The sequence below is a fragment of the Trichogramma pretiosum genome, unplaced genomic scaffold, assembly GCF_000599845.2.
Source record: "Trichogramma pretiosum strain Unisexual culture from Peru unplaced genomic scaffold, Tpre_2.0 scaffold40, whole genome shotgun sequence".
Taxonomy (NCBI): domain Eukaryota; kingdom Metazoa; phylum Arthropoda; class Insecta; order Hymenoptera; family Trichogrammatidae; genus Trichogramma; species Trichogramma pretiosum.
In genome coordinates this window covers 1441582-1461953 of record NW_019641657.1, presented here as the reverse complement: position 1 = coordinate 1461953, position 20372 = coordinate 1441582, and the positions used below count along the sequence as shown (strand labels likewise).

At 39.2% G+C, this 20372-nt stretch overlaps 2 protein-coding genes across 2 annotated transcripts; one reads left to right on the top strand and one right to left on the bottom strand.

The window, feature by feature from the left end:
• Positions 1-656: 656 nt before the first annotated feature.
• On the top strand, positions 657-2539 carry LOC106657472 (zinc finger protein 260-like). The gene is made up of 3 exons (XM_014379008.2): positions 657-788; positions 860-974; positions 1049-2539. Exons 1-3 carry the CDS (start codon positions 754-756, stop codon positions 2510-2512), a joined length of 1614 nt encoding a protein of 537 aa, XP_014234494.2. The 5' UTR covers positions 657-753; the 3' UTR covers positions 2513-2539.
• A 15339-nt stretch (positions 2540-17878) lies between these two features.
• LOC106657476 lies at positions 17879-19115 on the bottom strand. Its single transcript, XM_014379012.2, has 5 exons — positions 19010-19115; positions 18628-18709; positions 18488-18570; positions 18150-18264; positions 17879-18069 (listed from the first exon to the last, which is right to left on the bottom strand). Exons 1-5 carry the CDS (start codon positions 19049-19051, stop codon positions 17990-17992), a joined length of 402 nt encoding a protein of 133 aa, XP_014234498.1. The 5' UTR covers positions 19052-19115; the 3' UTR covers positions 17879-17989.
• Between the last annotated feature and the right edge of the window lie 1257 nt (positions 19116-20372).

Sequence of the window (20372 nt, the reverse complement as noted above, 5' to 3'; positions counted from 1 at the left end):
CTTACATTTTATACGTATCCTACATGTATACGTAAAATACATGCACGCGTTGTTATGAATAATTTTGCGTGGGCTCCCTTGCGCTCGAGCTACTCGTCTGCGAGGAATAATTCACACGTATACAGCGCGGGGCGTTGTACCACAATGACGCCTGCGATTTTCGAGTATACGTACGAACCTCCGGCGTGCGGATGGATGTGTATATCTTTTGTGCGTATGTGTACGCGGTTACGGCGAATGTCATGTACGAAACGCACTACATCACCTCTTCCACATCCTTTACGAATCTTTTTGTTTCGGCTGATGCTGCGACGCTACTAGCGATCGGGAAAGGGCATGGAGAGCAATTGCCGAAAAGTCGCTCCATTGCTATGATACTCGCGAATCTAAACATATTCTCGCAATTTAAAAATTTTTGTTTTTTTAATGATGATAATTGTATTTTGAGTACAATTCGTAGTAGTCTATATTGATGACATTTTTTTTTACAGCTGGCTATGATTAAGCTGTCTTTTTAGCTTGTTTACGTATATTTTTAATATCTCTTGGCTATTGCACTCACGCCTTCATTTGCTAATAACATTTCTACCACCTTGCCTTCATCTGCTGGTACTATTTCTATTCAATATTTGTAAACACCTTGAGCGCTCGAAATTCTCACTCATTTCTTCTACTCATGTTAACTAGTTTACATTTCGATTTCATAATTTGTAAATACTATTGAACTAATTTTCATGATATTTGTTTAACAAAATGAAGTCTAGTGATGCAATCAACTATGCTGCCATGTAATTTTCACTGTACAAATTTAAAATAATGAATTAAGTGTATTTTTATGTAATTTTTTCAATATTTTCAGTGTAAAACAAGAGGCTAATGACATGTGCTACGATGAAAAAAAATATAGTGAATCCACAGACCAAACATCCGATACAAAACATTTGCAATACCTCAGATGTCTGCAAGAGAGTACCGTAAGTTGATTAAAATAATTGATAAAATAATCAGTTTTTAATTTAATTTTTACAAGATTTCAATTTCTTAACAGAATCATACTCTTGAAAAGCTCGAAGATATTCGTGAGTTTCAACCTAACCAAGAAATTAAAATAGAGTTTGAGTGCAAAGATGTAAAACCCATTGTGAATTTATTGGTAGCTGATAAAAAGAACGAAGAAATTCAAAAACTCAAATCTAACCAAGAAATTAAAATAGAGTTTGAGTGCAAAGATGTAAAACCAAATTTATTAGAACATAACTTGATTAAAATAGAAAAAAAGGCCACCGAGAAGGAAGAGTTTCTCGGTGGAACTATACAAATTAATGATACACATACTGACTGCCAAATCAGGGGACAAAATGCGAAAATTGATGCTTTAGTTGGTAAGAGTAAAAAATCAATTGAATGTAAAACATGTTTGAAACAATTTCTTACAAAAATGAATCTGAAAGATCACATTGATTCAGAGCATAAACGTGTCAAATACCCATGTTACAATTGTGAAAAGGAATTCGAAAGCAAAAGTTATCTCAAATTACATATTGATTCAGTGCATAGTGGTAAAAAACCTTACCATTGCGATACATGTGAAAAGACATTTACACAAAAAAGTAGTTTGAATACCCATATTGATTCGGTGCATGATTGTATCAAACACCCATGTACCAATTGTGGAAAGACATTCAAAAATAAAGGTTATCTCAAATTGCATATTGATTCGGTGCATAGTGGTATGAGGCACCCATGCCACACGTGCGAAAAGACATTTTCACTAAAGTCTAGTCTGAAAATACATATTGATACGGTGCATAAGAGTATTTCCTTCCCTTGTGAGATTTGTGGAAAGTCATTTAAAAGCAGAGGTTATCTCAAATTGCATATTCATTCGGTGCATGATCGCATCAAACACCCATGCCAAACTTGTGGAAAAATGTTTTCACAAAATGGTTATCTTAAATTGCATATTGGTTCAGTGCATAGTGGTCAAAAACCTTACAACTGCGATGTATGCGGAAAGACATTTTTACAAAAGTCTAGTTTGAAAATGCATATCGATTCGTTGCACAATGGAATCAATTACCCGTGTGGCACTTGTGGAAAAATGTTCTCACAAAATCGTTATCTTAAATTGCATATTGGTTCAGTGCATAATTGTATCAAACACCCATGTACCACTTGTGGAAAGACATTCAAAAGTAAAGGTTATCTCAAATTGCATATTGATTCAGTGCATAATTGTCAAAAACCTTACAACTGCGATGTATGTGGGAAGACATTTACACAAAAGAGTCATCTTATTGTTCATACTGATTCATCGCATAATAATCGGAAACGTTACAACTGTGATATGTGCGGAAAGACATTTGTATTTAAAGCATCTGTAAAACTCCATATCGATTCGGTGCATAATCGTATCAAATACCCATGCCACACTTGCGGAAAGAAATTTTCACAAAAAGGTTATCGTAAAATCCATATTTATTCAGTACATAAACCTACTGCATTTATTTAGTTATATAAAAATGCACAGTCATGCGGTACACCGTAGAATAAACAACATGTAATATTTATAAGAAAACATTCTGATGTCAAAAAAAATTAAAATTGCAATTCCAAAAATAACTGTCAAGTTTTATTAAAAATATTGAAATGTAATGTTCATTTGAATAAATTATTAATAAAGAGCATACAAATATAATTAAGTTTTCTTCCAAATAAAGAAAAAAGAAGACGAAAATTGCATGTAAAATTAATTTGTGATCGAAGCAACAAATGTTTATTTCACGCACTCGAAGTACTTATTAAAATTTAAATCATATCGATTTAACGAGTTATCTCACAAAATGCTTGCCCCTCGCTAAACGTTTGGCAAGCTCATAATTTTACGGTCAGTTATATAATCGTTCAAAGCGAGTGCGAATTATCCGGCGCTGTTGGCGCACACACTTATACGTATAGGGTGTCTACGCTTGGGTTATACTGCTATCCGTGCAGTAGGAGTTTGCAAAATTATCTCGGGCCGGGACTTTATGGCAGTTCGGCTTTATTAGCCATCGTTACGGCGACGTACTCAGGCAGAGCTTGCCTGCGAATCCGACCCCGGTAAGCGCGAGGAAGTCGCGGGGGATGAGTTTATATTTTAAAAGAAACGTCACTAACTTGCACTCGAATTATGCTCGTAGTTGAGAAGACCCGGGCTCGTGCTAATTGGGACGCATTAGGCGACGCTTTTTTATTTCGGAACTTTTTTATCTCGCGCTCGGTTAAATCGTGTACACGGCCTCGTGTCTTTTCATCCAATTCTTCTCTAGCACATAGAAGGTCTTTTGCATTCTTAATGCTTGATTACAGAGTACGAAGACGTTCATTTATTTATTTATTTAAAAAGCCAAACTACTTTACAATAAAATTTTAAAAAAATTTTGGTTTTTAAGTATAGCAATTATTCAATGATCCATTGTTTGCTGTTACAAGTGAAGTGATAATTGATTTGAAATTAAATAAAAAAAAAATAAGTGATAAAAAAATCCTCTTATTAGGTATAACATTTGTTTTTGTAGTTTATTTGAATTCCCAACTAAATGGACTTTCTATTCTAGGTGAGTTTTAGGTATAAGGATATCCACTGCACTTTGATCTGAAATAAGAAAGTTTTCTATAAAAGAAGAATGCTGATGTAATAATTATTCTAATCACTGAGTTCAGCTAATCTTTCAAAAATAGAGACCTATTAGATTATCGATTCAAACTTTAGTGTAAAAAGTGTAGAATGTAAGTATGTAGGATATGTCCTAGCGCCATAAGTTACCCCATTTGATTCAGAGATAATAATTATGTGCTCGATAAGCATACGAGATTCGAAAACTACGGGGAAGGTGTATTTTTTGTCTTTATCGGGTAAAATTTGAGTTATGTTTTCAAAATAACTAGAAGCGTGCACCTGGCCCGTGACACGCAGCCTTGGCGGAACAGAAACGGTTACAGCCGAAGCTGCCGTCAGACTCACACGCGTATAGAAGCGGACAAGTAGATTGAATTATCGGTAATGATGTTACGCTCAGGGAGGCTCTCTTGAAGCATTACACATCCAAATAGATAGGCGCTTGTAGCGCAAGTGCTGCTCGCGCCGCACCCTCGCATATAAAATCCATTTTATGCAATTTCATGAATGAAGATGACAATGACGATGAAAAAGAAACTCCCCCGACGATGGAATTTCATGCCCACGACGTGTTATATAGCTTTCCACTTAGTCCGATGGGCTTTTCCATATAATAATCGCATGAACAAATGCAATTTTCTACCCCTGCGCTCTCTCCTTTGATCTGCCGGGTCGGCGGCAGTCCATTCGGAGTCCAAATGTGCAAGAGCCATTCATTAAAATCGTTTCCTTTTATCCGCGCAGTTTCAATCGTTTCACGGACTTTAAATATTCAACGATTTGAAAATCGCATTATCTGGACACGCTGTCATACCTGCTCCAGCTTTTTACATAATTCTGTAAAGTAATGAAAAATGTTTGTTCGAAGATATTTTTTTTTATTTTATGCAACGACTCAATCACCGCGGAATTTTTTCAGCTCGAGATTGCCTGCCGCATTTATTCAATTATTTTCTCGTAGGTAGATATTGGTACGCCGAGGCTACGTGACATGATTTTTAAATCGACGTGACCAGCAGGTATAAGTTTAAAAATTCCGAACCACGATGCGTTTCAGAGCTCTCCGATTTTTTTTTTTTTAAGGCAATCCGTTGAAATATGAATGATGTGTACCTGCTGATTATTTTCAAATGACAAAACGACAAAGTAATGAAGATTATTTAGAGCGAAGGAAGCATCGTCAAGGCGCAAAGTGATGATGACAAAAATATGCCGGGATGTACCACTTGGCAAAAAGTCGTTTATACTTGGACCCCTTGATCCGAGCTCTCTCTCACTCGCTCACTCTCTCTTCCTTATACACGGTGCTAACAGCTCTCAAACAAAGTGTACACGAGTTGCGTTCGGCCTCTTTAGACTTTGCCGAAGTTGAGCAACGTAAGGAAGACTCCTTCCTTGTGCCGCTCGCGCGCCATATACACTCAAAGTTATCAAGTCGGAAAGTTCCTTGCCACCGCTACGACTACGACTATACACGGCGACCATCTTGCACACGCGCCCAAAGAGCGAGAGAGAGAGAAGGTGAGAAACATTATATAAGAGGGTCCTCGTCGCCGCGGCGGCTCAGCAACGCTTGACTTGTAAATTTCAAACCCTGTATATAGACTCGGAGGCTTTCCGATGAAACGCGCAGCGAGCTATTGAGAATCTATATACGTATTTATAGATGTTTCGCTTAAAACCTTATATCCTTCCCCTTCGTGTACGCAACTTGCGAGAGAGAGAAAGAGTAAGAGCGAGGCTTCACGGAATCATATTGAAAATTTCTGAAAATTATGGTGCTTTCAGAATTATTACGAAATCTTACGGCAGTAATAAATAGTATGTGCAAGGATAGTTGAGAAAATGATAATTTTTAGTAGTTTATGTCAAATACCCCGGTAAAAATATTAAGTATTATAGTTTTTGTTCAAAACCTTGCTTAGACTTATACAATTATTCTTACTTTGGCATTTGCAGATTTGCAGTTCAAGGTAGTCGCCATCTAGTGGTAAAGCCTCAAAGTGGTATTACAATATTCAAAATGGTTGAAAACAGTTTTGAATTTTTTGAAAAAAATAAATATAATTGTCATTTTCAGATCATTTAAAATGCGATTAATATTTCTCACATAATTATTAAAAAAAATCACCAAAAGCATCCCGATTTTTAATGGTATTTTTTTAATCAGTAGACAATTTAATAATGTTAAGCATTTTTACTCGGGGTACTTGAGTTTTTGAATAATAAAATAATTTTAATTTAGTATTAGAAGTTTTTGAAAAAGATGACTTAAAATATCAAGATAATTTTAAAAAATGTGGTGAAAAATCATACACTTAGAATATTGTTGATATTCGTTACCAGTAGGTATTGGCTTGAAAATACTTTACGAAAATGAGTGTTTTAGTGTTGTTACAATTCTATAATCAAGACTTTATAAAAAACATACTATCAGTGTATCCATGATTCTACGACGCCAGAAAAAGTGTTTTCATCATTTTCTCTCGACTCGTATTCTTTGTTTTCCCCCCTGCAGGTAGGAAATGAAATTGTTTTCCTCCTGAGAAACACGAAGCCGAGGAAGTCACGCGAGAGACAAAAATGCCCTCTCTTCCCCAGGCCGAGGTATTTATTTAAGAGCCGACGCTTTCTTCTACCTTCTCGACTTCTGCCCCAGCAGCAGCACCACCACCATCATACCCACCGCACCGCCACTGCTGCTGCTGCTCCTCGTTTTTGGCGCAGGTAATCCGGAAAATTTATGTCCTTTATGAAGTCCTGAAAATCCCGCGTGCGTTACACACCTGCAACCCAGTCCAACGTTGTTACATATCGTATACAGTACGCGCATGAGGTATGCGTGCCGCCGCTGCATTGTCGCGCGCACGGGGGTAACCCGAGAGGCGATTCTTCTTCTTTTATTTATCACCCTCGCGCGGCGAAGGAGCTAAGCGAGGTGCCTCGCGCGCTGCTACTTCGGCTTCGAACTCGAGTGCCGCCGTGTACATGAGGGAGGGCGATTAAATTTTCAGAGCCTCGGAGTGAGCTGGCTCTGCGGCAAAAAAGTGCGCGCCACTCGCGCGATTGATGGCCCGACGCGCTGCACACACGCGCGAGTGTATTATATATATGCTCACTCTCTCTCTCTCTCTCTCTCATGAATTGCTATATGTGCGGCTCGCGCTATTTTATTGTGCGATTCCAAGACGTTAATACTTTGATACTGCGGGCCGTTTTTTTCATTTTTTTTATTTTCCATTTTATAAGCGATTCGCGTGTGGCGCGTATACGCCCGATGTATATAACGCGACGCCAGGATGTAAGACTTTGCTCTCGAGTTGTGTTGTACACTTGCCGCACATAAGCATCGTGTATGTAATGCAGCGATATTAAGAGCTGAATTTTTCAAGCAGTTGAAAGATACGAGCCCTGTTCGGTAACTTATACACCCCTTAGCCGAAGTGAAATTTTAAAAGGTTTCTGGAAAGTGTTGCGTTTTATATTTAGCCTTTACTCAAGATAAAAAGTTTCTGGGTCACGTAACAGATACGGTAATGGAAGAGCAACGATGATATAAAATAAAATAAAATTTAATATGAATAGTTATGGTTCGTGACATTGACTAGCAACAGTTTATTACGTGCTTAGCGAGCGAACAACTGAAAAGCTTTTTTGATCTTGTGCTTGTCGATAAAAAAAAATCGAAACTCATTTTTCAAAATGTATTTATTTGAATTTCAATGGAAAATTTGTAAAATTAGATATATATCGCCACCAAGAGCTTTGGCTTTCAACCGCCAAGCAAATATTCAGTAAAGTTTTATTCGTTAGATTCTCGATGATCTTTTTACAGCATGAAATCGGCAGCCGATGGTGCGTCAATTCCACTAAAGGGTCCAGCGCCCAGTGCCGGAAAAATTTCTTCGATACTTTTTCACACAGATGCAGGACACAAGCATTTCGATGATTTTCGGGGAGCTTCGACAATTTTTCCGAGCGCGCAAAGTCGTAGTAATCCGTGTACGTGAGAAGTTTTGCTGCCTCTTCGGGTCGTAATTGAATCAAATCGTAGAGCGACAGATTCGAACGATGCGATAACTCCGCCTCTTTATTATCGGTATCATTACCATTGTCGTCATTGTGGCAAGATTGTTCCGGCATCATCATTATTTTTTTCGCTGTTCTCGCCAATACCTCATCGTCGTTCCAAGATTTTGCGAGATCCGTCGACTCGTCGAATAATCCGCACTCGGCGAACGATTTCATGATCGTCATTGCGTCGCTTCGGGGCAGTTTGTATCCTCTTCTCTCGAGACTATTGACGATGGCCAGTGCACCGGACGCTAGTTTTAATTTGAAATGTTTGTCGCATCGATGCTGCCTTTTCATTTCCCTAACGAAGACGAGCTCGGAGGGAAAAACAAAGCTGGACAGATCAGCGCCACGAGCCAGCAGCATCTCGACTACGCGCACCTGGAGACGCGCCACGGCAAACAGCAGCGGTGTCCTGCCCTCTTTGGTTTTCACGTTGACCTGCACCGGCCGACGCACTTCGTCGCTGATCTCGAGGAGCGTCTTCACCACGTCGTCATCTCCTACCGTTAGAATGCAATAGTGCAGAGGCGTCTCTTCGTTGAAATTAGGCAAATTAGGATCGGCGCCTCTCCTCAGCAGTAATTCGATGAATGCCTTGTTACGATTGAACAGGGCATAGAAGAGTGGCGTGTCACCCATCTTATTCTGGGCATTGACCATTAACGCGAGCTGCGCGTCGTCCATGGTCTCGAAAAATCGTTCCGCCATTTCATAATTGAAGAGGGAATCCTGGCTAATTATGTGCAGAGGAGTGCACACCCAATCGTGAACCAAGGCCGGATCGGCGCCGTGTCTCAGCAACAAATTGTATACCTCCGCGTGTCGGTTGTACAGTGCATAATGAATCGGCGGACAAATATATCGCACGGATGTGGGGCAATGGGGATCCTGACCGAGCTCAAGAAATCGCTCCACGACTTCGTAAATTCCCGATACACAGGCCACGTGAAAGTGCGTCCATCCCCATTTGTCGGTGTAATTCGCGTCGTACCTGTTGTATATTTTAAAGAGCTCCTTGACCACGATGTCCCAATTTTTAGGGTAACCGTTCCTAATCAAATGAAGCACTGGTGTGGTGCGATGCAACCGCGGCTTGCCGTCTTTATCGACTTCGGGCTCGTCTTTGTAGCCGGTAAGAGCCACGAACGTAATGATTGATTTTCCTTCGTCCTCTCGACCTTCGCGCATGTAATCTATCGACTCACAGAGAAGACACTCGATTTCCTCCTTACAAAAAATATCCCGAAGATTCGGAAGTTCGCCCTGCCAATTGCTGATCGAGGAATAGAGTTGATCAAGATCATATCGCTCTTTTTTCATCCAATTGAACCAATTCATCTTCTTACGCAAACTCTTCAAACTATTTAACTGTTTTTCGTACGCGTCGACTCCATCTTCGCCGAGTACACCTTCACCCGAGAGGTCGCTGGACGCGGACATTGTTTTACGCACTCACACACAACACACATGCACCTGCAGTCGTAGCTGCAATCGCTTATTATTAAAATTTTTTTTTTTTTACACGAAGAACACTTTCGGAAATTCGACGCGATCAATACCTCTCAGTGTGGCGTCATAACGCGTACTACCTGTCACACCTATACTACAATCTTTACAATGAGCATAGAACAACACGTACGCACAGCTATGAGAGGTGTTTCAAAAGAGTTGTAAAAAATGAGAGATAAAGTTAGTCAGCATCATCGATATGAACGATTTGAGCCGACGCGTCATGTTGTACGGAGAAAGTCGCATGAATTCGGCAACGCAAGAGAGATAGATAAAGAGTAGATTATAGATAAAGTGTTCAGCGATTCGACTGTTTTTTCGTATCAGCCATTAACACTCTGAATAGGCCTTTGCTTTGATTAACTCACAGATGTACATTTGATTTTAAACGTTATCGAATCAGCCCCACTCTTGCCAACGAATTTGCTGTAAAAAATCGAAAAAAAAATTGTGAGATAATTTGTATTTCCTTCGACTTGGAAATTATTATAAATGAATATATTGAAACATGCTATAAAAAATATATTTAATAACTGATTTCACTGCTACAGTTAACGGGCATTACAAGTATAGTGTTCGCAAAAGTGATAAACCCTGGACAAATATTCTGCTATCTAAGAACAATAAAATCATACGAAATGGTAACCTTGGTTTCAGTGAGTTTGAGTTTGAGTTTGTTTATTTGATTGGACCGTGGGGTGAAACCCCATGTGGCCCAGGTGGACAATAGTACATATAATAAGTCAATGAACTATTATACAGAATGAGAGTAATTATAAAAAACAAAATAAAGTATTTACAATTGCCGAAAATCAGAATATAACATTATTATTACTTTTAGCTAGCGTAGAGCAGAAAAAACACGAGACAGCAGATGCAATCTGCGTGAGTAAGATTCTCTCTGACTAGGGCCAGAGAACCAGCTCGTTGATGAGCGGGGGTGGTATTGGATCGATGTTTTCGTTGTGGCAACGAGTGATCCAGTCTGCCTTGTCAAGGCAGAATAAGTGGAGGTGAAGAGATGCGCGATAGTCTATGGATCTATTGGTGAGGTCGATTTGAAATGGAAGTGAGTTTATGATGCGTGAGGCGGTGATAAAAAATGAATTATGAAGTGATGAGGTGCGAGGGGTTTTATAATGCAACCGGGTAGTGACAGTGGACTAGTGTTGTGGGTGGGCTTTAAAAATGTTTCAGTTATTGCTATGATGTGAAAATTTTGATTGTAAACGGAGTGTTCAAGAAGAGAAAAATTTGTGCTTAATCTGTTTATATTAATAGGCCAATTTTTAAGTTTGAGAGTGAAGTGGATGCAGTTTCGTTGGGCAGACCAGCAGACATTCATAAGGGAGCCTGTGGATGAGTAGGTTGGGCCAAGGTAGGCGAGATAGCGGGGAGAGACAACAGTCGAGCAAGGTCAGCCTCACTCGTGATGCGTACGGGGGCCGCAGCGCGCTCGCGGCGCATGTGAATGCACAGATTTCGCACAAATGGGCGAGGGTAGCCTCGCGACTCAGCAGCCGCAGCGCACCTACGATATAGACGGTGACGGTCGGGCGGCAAAATGACGTTCGCTCTGAGATGGCTCACACCTCCATTGTCCGCAATACCAAAAATGGTGTGCAATGATAAGCGCTGAAACTTCGGAGTGGCGGCGAGGAAGGTCTCGCGGGCGTTCGCCGATGAAAAACGAATGACCATAGTCCTCAATTCGGGATCGGGCGCTGCAACACTAGCGCTCGGCGCAGATGCAGGTGAACGGCGACGCGGAGCCCACTCACGCACTGATAATATGTGTGGAACCAGCCTGTCCAGCCCCAAGGCAGAGACGATTCGCTCGGCCACTGCACTGCTGGTGACATCGACAGAAAGGGGAATACCGGACACGCGAACCTCACAAGTGTCAAGATCTGCCACTGGTGCAACGGCGGCGGTTCGCGACTGATCGCAAACACGTCCGATCTCCGCTCGCATAGCCGTAAAAGCTCGATCGTAGTCTGACCTGATGGCAACGATCTCAGCGGTGACTCGCACATCGAGACTGGCAATGCAGTTCGTGTTATGCTCAATGGATGCGGTGTGCTGATTTTGCGTACGCGAGAGCTCGAGCAGACTTGACTCGATGGAGGTGAGCCGGCCGTCCATTTTGGTCTCGAGGCGTTCAAATCGAGAGAGCAGAGTCTCTACCCATGGAGGAGTCGCGCCGCCGTCGGACATCTCGCTCGGAGGTTCGGGCAGACACGGGCTGACGGGGGGAACGCTCTCGGACAATTGAAGGTTTGACCTTTTGACGCAAAATGCAGTCGGAGGTGAATCACGTGGGCGCTTAAGAGAGAGAGATTCCAGTGAAGCCGAACGCTCGTTAGAGCAGGTGAAATGAGATGGCGATGAAGCGCGTGAAACCGGAGCAGACGAATGTGATGTGAAAGATGATCGTTCAACGGATGCTGGCGACCACCGTTTGCACTGCGAGCAGAGAGTGATAGATTTTACCCGCAGAGTATATCTATGTATTAGATTTTCACAGCCGGTACACTTGACACAGGCCCCACCAGTCACGTTCTCGTCACTTTCACTTTGGCAGTTCTCACACAGAGTCTTGTTTACCATCACAGGCAGCGGCGATCGAAGACTTGTTGATGTTTATGTGGACAGCGCGGTGGGAGATGCGCCGATCGTCGTGGTAGGAGATGAAAGACCTGCGCAGATTTTGAGATAGGCAGCCGATCGATGAAATTTCCTAACCTCGTATTGAAAATAGCCGGACTCTTTTATCCAAAAAAGAGAAAATGCAAGGCGATACGGCAATGAGAATGCGGCAGCGACCTTGCAAAAAGTAGCGTGCAAGAGTGATCTGTAAATCAAAGTGCCCGTGGGCGAAAACTTAGGCAGAAACAGTAAAAAATGTAGGAGCACACACAAGACACGTCTGTATCAACTCACCGAGAGAGAGAGAGAAGATGATGCGTCCGCCTAACCGAGAGTCAGAGATATTGAAAGAAGGTTCAATAACACAGCTCACTCTGCTATGCAGCTAGACGGTAATTAATATTGTTTTAAGTTTGATATAGCTACTTCAATACACTATTAAAATAACCATATCGACACAAGATGTAAAAGTATAATCTCAAGAATATCGCTAAAAGACTAGCTATATGATTCGCAAAAGTACGAGTATAATTTTGCAAAAAAAATTCACAATTAGTAACTGCTCGTATTTGTATAAGGATTAGAAAAATCATGGAGGATTTGCTTCTATTTTAAACGAGGTTGTATACCCCTTGACTCCCTTTACGCAATACCTCTGAAGGGGTTGTACGAAGGTTAAAATTTTTTATTGTGACCGTGTCCGTGCTGAGCCTGTCGACCACAGGTCACTCGTTTTTTAATGAGTCACGGACATTGCAAATTTTTATTGCTTTTCCGGGAAACTCTTTCGTAACGAGATTTTATTTGTGTTTTTTCGCGATCGTGTAATTTTTCTTTGCAAAAACTAGCATCTGCTCGTTGGATCACCAGCGACACAGGCGAACATGCTATATTGTATTGTTATTACTAGCAGTGCGCGCGGATCACCAAAATTCTGTAATGCAGTCGGCCATGTCTCGCAAGTAAAGACTTTGCTGTACGTTCTCTCGGTTATATCGCAAGATAGTGATATTTAAATATTAAATACATAAATAAATACAACGTTTTTACTATAAAGCTTGATTTATATGATTATATTTTTACTTTGACACTTGTAGATTTAGAGATTAAGGTACTCGCCATCTAGTGGCGAAAACTTAAATTGGTATAGTTGTGTAAGTGGTAGAAAATTAGACTGCATTTTTGGAAACAGCTAAACTGTTATTTGTAGGTCATTTAAAGTGTGCTTGATATTTATAAGATTGGATTTGTAATATTGGCATCTGGAAAATTTCCAAAAATCCGCCATTTAAGAATAATGTGTATTAAAATATTTTAAAGGTCATTTGTTATACTCATTTTCTTGAACGAAAAATGTCATCTGTGTAATCGAACCATCTCATATGTTTCATCTAAAACACCAGTGGAACATAACGCCATATCGATAGAAGATAATTCATAGAAACAATAAATTTTATTCAGTTTTTCATTAGCAGGCTTTTTTCGCCTCCAACGAAGTGGAAAAAGCGGCCCTTGTTCGAGATAAAGCTCGCCGACGCGCGTACACACGCAGCAACGAGGAATCAAGGAGAAAGAGAAAGAGAGAGAGAGATTTACAGCACGAGACGTATCGATTGCCAAAGCGCATGTGAACCTGGCGTGAGAGACGCTGTACGTATTTTCTTGAGATTTATCCAGCATTGCAACCCGAGAGGAGCAATCAAGAGAAATTAAAGTTTCGGTAACGTGCGGCGCGCCGGGCAGAAGAAAAAAAGGCTGACCAGAGCACACGCGGCCGAGGCGATTAAGGCCTGTCGAGTGGAATTTGAGCTCTGACGGATCGCTCAATCGATTGTTGTTTGTTAATTAGAAAATTACTCAATTGCAGTCAGCTAATTTTCGACAAAGTTTTTCAGAGAACAGACGGTATTTAATTAATTTATTATAGTGACATTGTTTAAAATTTGTTTATGAAAATAAAACTTTATATAGCGTCGAATTCTGTTTCGTTGAAATAAGATTCACAAAATTCACAGCGTCGAAATAAACAGTCTGCGTGTACGCATTGCATGTAAGCCGCTCAGTGGCAAGACATATTTTAAGAAAATTCCGTCATTTTTCAATGACACTCGTCACTTTCGAGCTAAGAACACTCTCGCTATATTTTATTTAAAACATCGCGCGTTTATATTCGCAGAAAAAAGTCCAACGATGGATGAGCCTTTTCATTCGCGGCTTGGAGCATTTTACACAAGGGGTTCAAAAGACGCAGGTATATAAGCAGTCGTTTCGATGTACGTCGAGTGCGGCGCAAAGAAGAATTTCGTATTCGCGCTTCGTCCGCGCATATTCAAATCCATAAATTGATGCTACTTCTGCTTCTTTATAAGATTTTGGTATACAGCTTAAGCCTGCGCGCAATGGATTTATTAAATTTTCATCGGGAAACGGCCAGACTCGTGCCTTTTCTTCTCTTCCCTATCTCTCTCCCTCACTCTCTTTCCTTCTTATTCTCACTTATATTAAGATAATAAAAAGGCAAATGAGACGGAGAAGAGAAAAAATTTTAAGAAAAAGATAATATTCTTTTTTTGGGGGGATATTACAGTACATGGATAGTATTGAATACTCGAATTGTTTGTGTAAGTGAATCTAGAGAACTTGAAAAGTTATTAAATGTATTACTTTTATTTTCGATCATGTTTTATTGATTCTTGAGAAAAAAAATAGATAATTTTAGCATGTAAACTAATAAACACTTACGACTCTATTTCATTCATACATCTTACTCTAGCTAATTGACTAAGGAAAATAGAAATTAAATTTTATTCATCTCAAGTAGCTCCTCACAACCGCACCGTACAATACACCCGAAGGTTGTAATCCTGGGAAGTATTTTTGTTTACGATTCATAACTCGTAGCGATGACTTTGCAAGTGCAACTGACAGCGTGTACACGAATGACTGTATGTACGCCCCGTTCTCGAGGCGCGAGCGCACGAAGCTTCGAATATTCACCCTTCGCGGCGCACACGAGCAAAGCCGGGGAGCTTTCGCCGATATGAGCAATTCTCTAAATGAAACGCATTTTTGGAGGTAGAATCGCGGCAAATATTTTTTTCAACCTACGCGGATACGGACCCCCGGGAAATGTTTTTGGGGGTCCTAGGAACATGTAACCACGTAGGAACCATTGAAATTTCAATAGTGCTTATTTTCAGAGCTACTTTTGTGATTTAGAGGACGAAAAATCATGTTTTCTCGTAAATACGGCTAATTACTCAATTTCTAAGCCGCTGAAAAAGTATCAAAACTCATCTAAAAAAAATATCTGGCTACTGTGTTCGACAGGAAATTTTCTCAGCTTTCCAATGGTGGTATCAGATTTTCCGATCAGTCGCACATTTACCGAGAAAATGGCCATCAAACGGGCCAAGCTAAGTATCTCGAAAAACTAGGTACGGAAAAAGTGATCTTTGAGGTTTAATTTCGATTTTTCCTTGTGAAAATGAAATTTATCGAAAAATCTGACTACACCATGAAAAAGCTGAGAAAATTTCCTATCGAAAGCATATCTTCATTTATTTTTTCAGTGGAATTACAATGTTATACATGAAAATTTCTTTTACGTTGTTCGTTGTTTTCTGTTTCCGAGCTGATTCAGCGCGGTCGCGAGGTATTCGGCTCGCTACAATCAAAACTAGCTCGTGATTCCACTGAAAAAATAAATAAAGATATGCTTTCGATAGGAAATTTCCTCAGCTTTCTCATGGTGTAGTCAGATTTTTCGATAAATTTCATTTTCACGAGGAAAAATCGAAAATAAACCTCAAAGATCACTTTTTCCGTACCTAGTTTTTCGAGATATTTAGCTTGGCCCGTTTGATGGCCATTTTCTCGGTAAATGTGTGACTTATCGGAAAATCTGATACCACCATTGGAAAGCTGAGAAAATTTCCTGTCAAACACAGTAGCCAGATATTTTTTTTAGATGAGTTTTGATACTTTTTCAGCGGCTTAGAAATTGAGTAATTAGCCGTATTTACGAGAAAACATGATTTTTCGTCCTCTAAATCACAAAAGTAGCTATAAAAGTAAGCACTATTGAAATTTCAATGGTTCCTACGTGGTTACATGTTCTTAGGACCCCCAAAAACATTTCCCGAGGGTCCGTATCCGCGTAGGTTGAAAAAAATATTTGCCGCGATTCTACCTCCAAAAATGCGTTTCATTTAGAGAATTGCTCATATACATGGAGCGCACACACGCGGCCTCGAATGTGGCATACAGCTCGCAAAGGGTATGCGCGTATCTGCGGCGAGAATCCCACCCTGGATGAAATTAACATTGTTGAGATTCTCGTGTACTCTCCGTATGTATCCAGCGCGTTGGCTTAAAAGACAGAGAGAGAGAAAGAGAGATATAGCTGCTTTTCGACCAACTCGTTTTTACCCGCTCTCTCTTTAAAATACAGACGTACATGGGTATGCGCGCTTACGAGCCACGCGTGGATCTTCAAATATGTATTCTGCTTGAACAAATTGATGATTCCAATAACGATCGGATTATAACAAGCCTTCGATTTTCATTTATTTTTTGCGCGTCGACTAGATTCTCGGCCCATGTGTTGATTTATCTTCTTCGTCTTCTCAACTTCTTTTTTTTTTTTGCACAAGAGTACATACGCACGGATTATGGACCTATCGCGCGCGCAGGCCCAAGCGGGGTAGGGTGGGAAAAAAGCGAGACAGTCGAGCGAGAGAGAAATTCTTTATTCTTCCTAGGATTTATGTCGGGTGATTACTGCAGTGCTGAACATTTGAAGAGGGAAAATTTGTTAGCTTATATTGCGATTGTTGTGCTCTTCGGAGTACACGAGTACGATGTACGCGTAATATATAAAACTTCTCTTGCCGGCTTATTGTGCTCGGAGGAGAGCTAGAATAATGTATTACAAGCTCGATGCTATTACCGCGAAAGAATAATAATGACGCCCGATTAAATCCGATGAGCGAGCGCGGCTTCGTTAAAAAGCTCGGGTATCTTGTGCGAGCGAAACATCGAGCGATACCCGACCGCTCGGGTGGGAGGGAGGACGGGAAAATTTCGAAGACTCGCAGTTGGCAACGAGCGGCGCGACGAGGACGACGACGACGACGACGACGATGTAGGCAAAATCAAAAAGATGCAAATATTTGTCGAACGTGCTTTGACTCGCATGGTTAGCTTACAGCTAGCTCATACGTGCATGTATCTGTGCCACTGCGTGTACGAGCGACACGTCGAACGAAAGCTCGTTGACGCTGGACTTGCAAGCATTATTTTTTTTTGCGTATTACGCGCAATGAGCTGCATATATGAACGATATGAACGAATAGGCCAGAATTATATGTGCGTCGATGTAACGATATTTAAGAGCACTAGGTTGATCAACTCCTCGATTATATTGTGCTAAAGGGGCTTATACATTAACATCGTGGCGAGCCGAAATTGGACTGTCATGTGTTGAGAGCGAGGAGAGAGAGAGAGCAATGAATTCTCGTTAGTACTGTTCATGGGTACATGGCCAAACCGAATTAATATTGTAATAAGCGGATAGTTTATTTTGAATAGTTAATTGACCCGCGCATCGGAAAAGGTAATTCACAGTTATTGCGAGAGAATGATCCTCGATTAGACGGTGGCGGATTATGAAGTATGCCAACCACGCCATGGTGTAGAGCGGTAGTGGACAAAATATTTTTTATAGTATATAATATATTGTATAAGGACTTATTAAATCGATATTACAGGGAATTTTTGGGGTACTCAGTTACACAGAGCCACAAAATTTCTTGAAGAAATCGTCGCCAACTTATTAAGATTTTTAAACAAGGCCAACTATTATAAAGACAATGAATAAACAGATAAATTAGTATAACTCAATTGTAAACAATTTGATCATTAAATTGTGAATACATTTATGCGTTGAAATTAGTATGCACGGAAGAGAGTGACCCCTCATTTTGTTTAAAACAATATCATTCAGCTTTATTATTTTCTTTCGAACAGACATGGTATACACAAAGCTTAAGTACACATGGTTGGTAAAAATGTTCTATCGAACAGGAATGCTTATACTTTAAAATGGTTTTCAAAGCAAGTAGTGAATTTTCTTGCTAGTTGACATTCTGGCATGTCCCCGCTGCTTGATACTGAAATAAATCAAACGTATCAAAATTAGTTCCCAGTGTTTTATTTAATATTTTTGTGATCGAAAGGAATATATTCAAACCTTCATCGGCACAAGACGTTACAACTTCTTTAAGTTTATCACTATCCTTAATTTTATCTGCATATTTATCGATCAATTCAAAGATTTTTTCCTTTTGTATCTTGCCATTGGACAACTAAAAATAGAATGCAGTTTTTTATTTGGACTATGAATCAACACTATTGAAGTAGAATTATCATTAATAGCAGATTCGATCGGATTCAGTAGTTTTTGTCTGTTTGTAAATTGTTATGATTATAAACATAAGTTTTCTTAAGATGATTTAACGTACATCATTTTATTATTTATCAATAAATCAATGGAAACTTGTTGTGAAATAGAAAAATATGAAAACTTACTGTTCCCAAGTGTTTCATGGCACAAGCATTAACACAGCTTAATTTTTCATCATTTTTAGTTTCTAATGCTTCCTTCAATTGATCTATGTAAAAATGTTCAGTTATTATGTTGTTTATATACTAATAAACATTTTTGTTACCTGCGGAAATTCCCATTTCTTTTGCACACTTAATCATTTCGTCCATGAACATCGTATCTTCATATTCACAGTGAATGGTGTGCTGATAAAAGTTAGAAAAGTGAAAAAATTGACGTGATATTCATGTATTTTTTACTTCAAGCGCATAGAAAGAAGTAATTACTATTGTAGTAACAAATTGGATCAAAAAATTTGAACTTTGTAATGTTTAATTTTCGGTTGTCACTAAAAAAGTGATAGTATGAATAATATCTCCGAAACCGTATAATGCTCTTTTAAAAACTGTTTATAGAAAAATTGTTTTGAAAAAAGTTATTGTTTTAGAATAGTTGTCAAATTATTTTAAAGATCACGATTGATGTAAAAATAATTTTTTTTTTACCGTAAGCACAAGTAAACAAGTAAGAGTAAAGATGCACTTCATTTTAAAGATTTTATGGGTAAATTCAACAGCAGTAGCTCACAAAAGCACTAGTACGATGCAGAACTGTTTTCTGAATCATGTACTTACTATTTATAAGCATCAAGCCAAAAATTTTCCCGCCTTTGGCTTGTTCGAAGCAGTAACTACATCATAATTGCCACAGGATGTAACGCCTCGGCAATTTACGCGTTTTATCTGATTTTTTTACGTAACCATAAGTAACGCACAGTTGCCAATCAAATTTTATCTGCTAGTCCTATTTCATTTGATGAATAAAAAAATGGTTCAACACTCGAATTCATGAGATTTCCTTTTGATATGAATTATTTAATGTTTTTAATTGCAGACATGCTGGAAAATTAGCAGCTATTTTTGACTGTTAAAAGATAAACAGTTTCATTATTTCATACAAAGTCTGCGAGCTACTAATACGTTTGCGTTTTTTATTATTCAAGGCTAACGTTGACTTCGTAGTATGTATTCGACACTTATTTCTTCTAAATGCAATCGATTACTTTATCATTGTTATTTAACAAATGTATGAGTTGCAAAATATTCTCAAAGCACGAATTTTTTCTCTTCTCTATTATTTGAGAACGAAAACACAGTAGAAAAATGAAGATGAGCGTCGTAAAAAAATACGAGTCCGGATAATTAAAGGAACCTGAAAAAAAATACGAAATCATAAAAATGCAAATATATAACCGTGTCATTTCATGCATTCAAATCGTACCTTTTTATTTGTGAGTTCATGAGACTTTTATTGATAATGTTTTGCATTAATAAAATGAAAATGATCATTTATAATTTAAGCACGAATACACAAATAATTTCAAGATCAATTTTGAAAATGAGCTTGTACAACTTGAAATCCTAATATAAAGAATTCAATTATGTTTGTTTATCAACAGTTTAATTTTTTTTTAAATAAGTACGAAAATGTTATGTATAGGTCATAAATTGCTTTAGGAAGTTTGCCATCGAATACTAGCACTAGGGCAAGAGAAAAGAGGATGAGAAATTATTGTTAAATCCGGCTGAAAGTGACTTCAAGAATGATCAAAGATTTGGAATGGAAGTGTACACGGCTACAGTGTACAGGCTAGACGAAGGGTAGAAAAAAGTACTTGATTACACGAGGCAAAAGAAAGGGCGAAGAAGGATACGGGGATGCACAATTACTCCCTACGTGAGTAGATTTTGTTAAATATTTTTTATCAACATCCGTCTCTAGATCAGACACGTTCCTTTTTTATGTGGATATACTAGAAATTTAATTATTTTACCGAGTTTTGAGCGCCTACGCATGATTACTCAAATA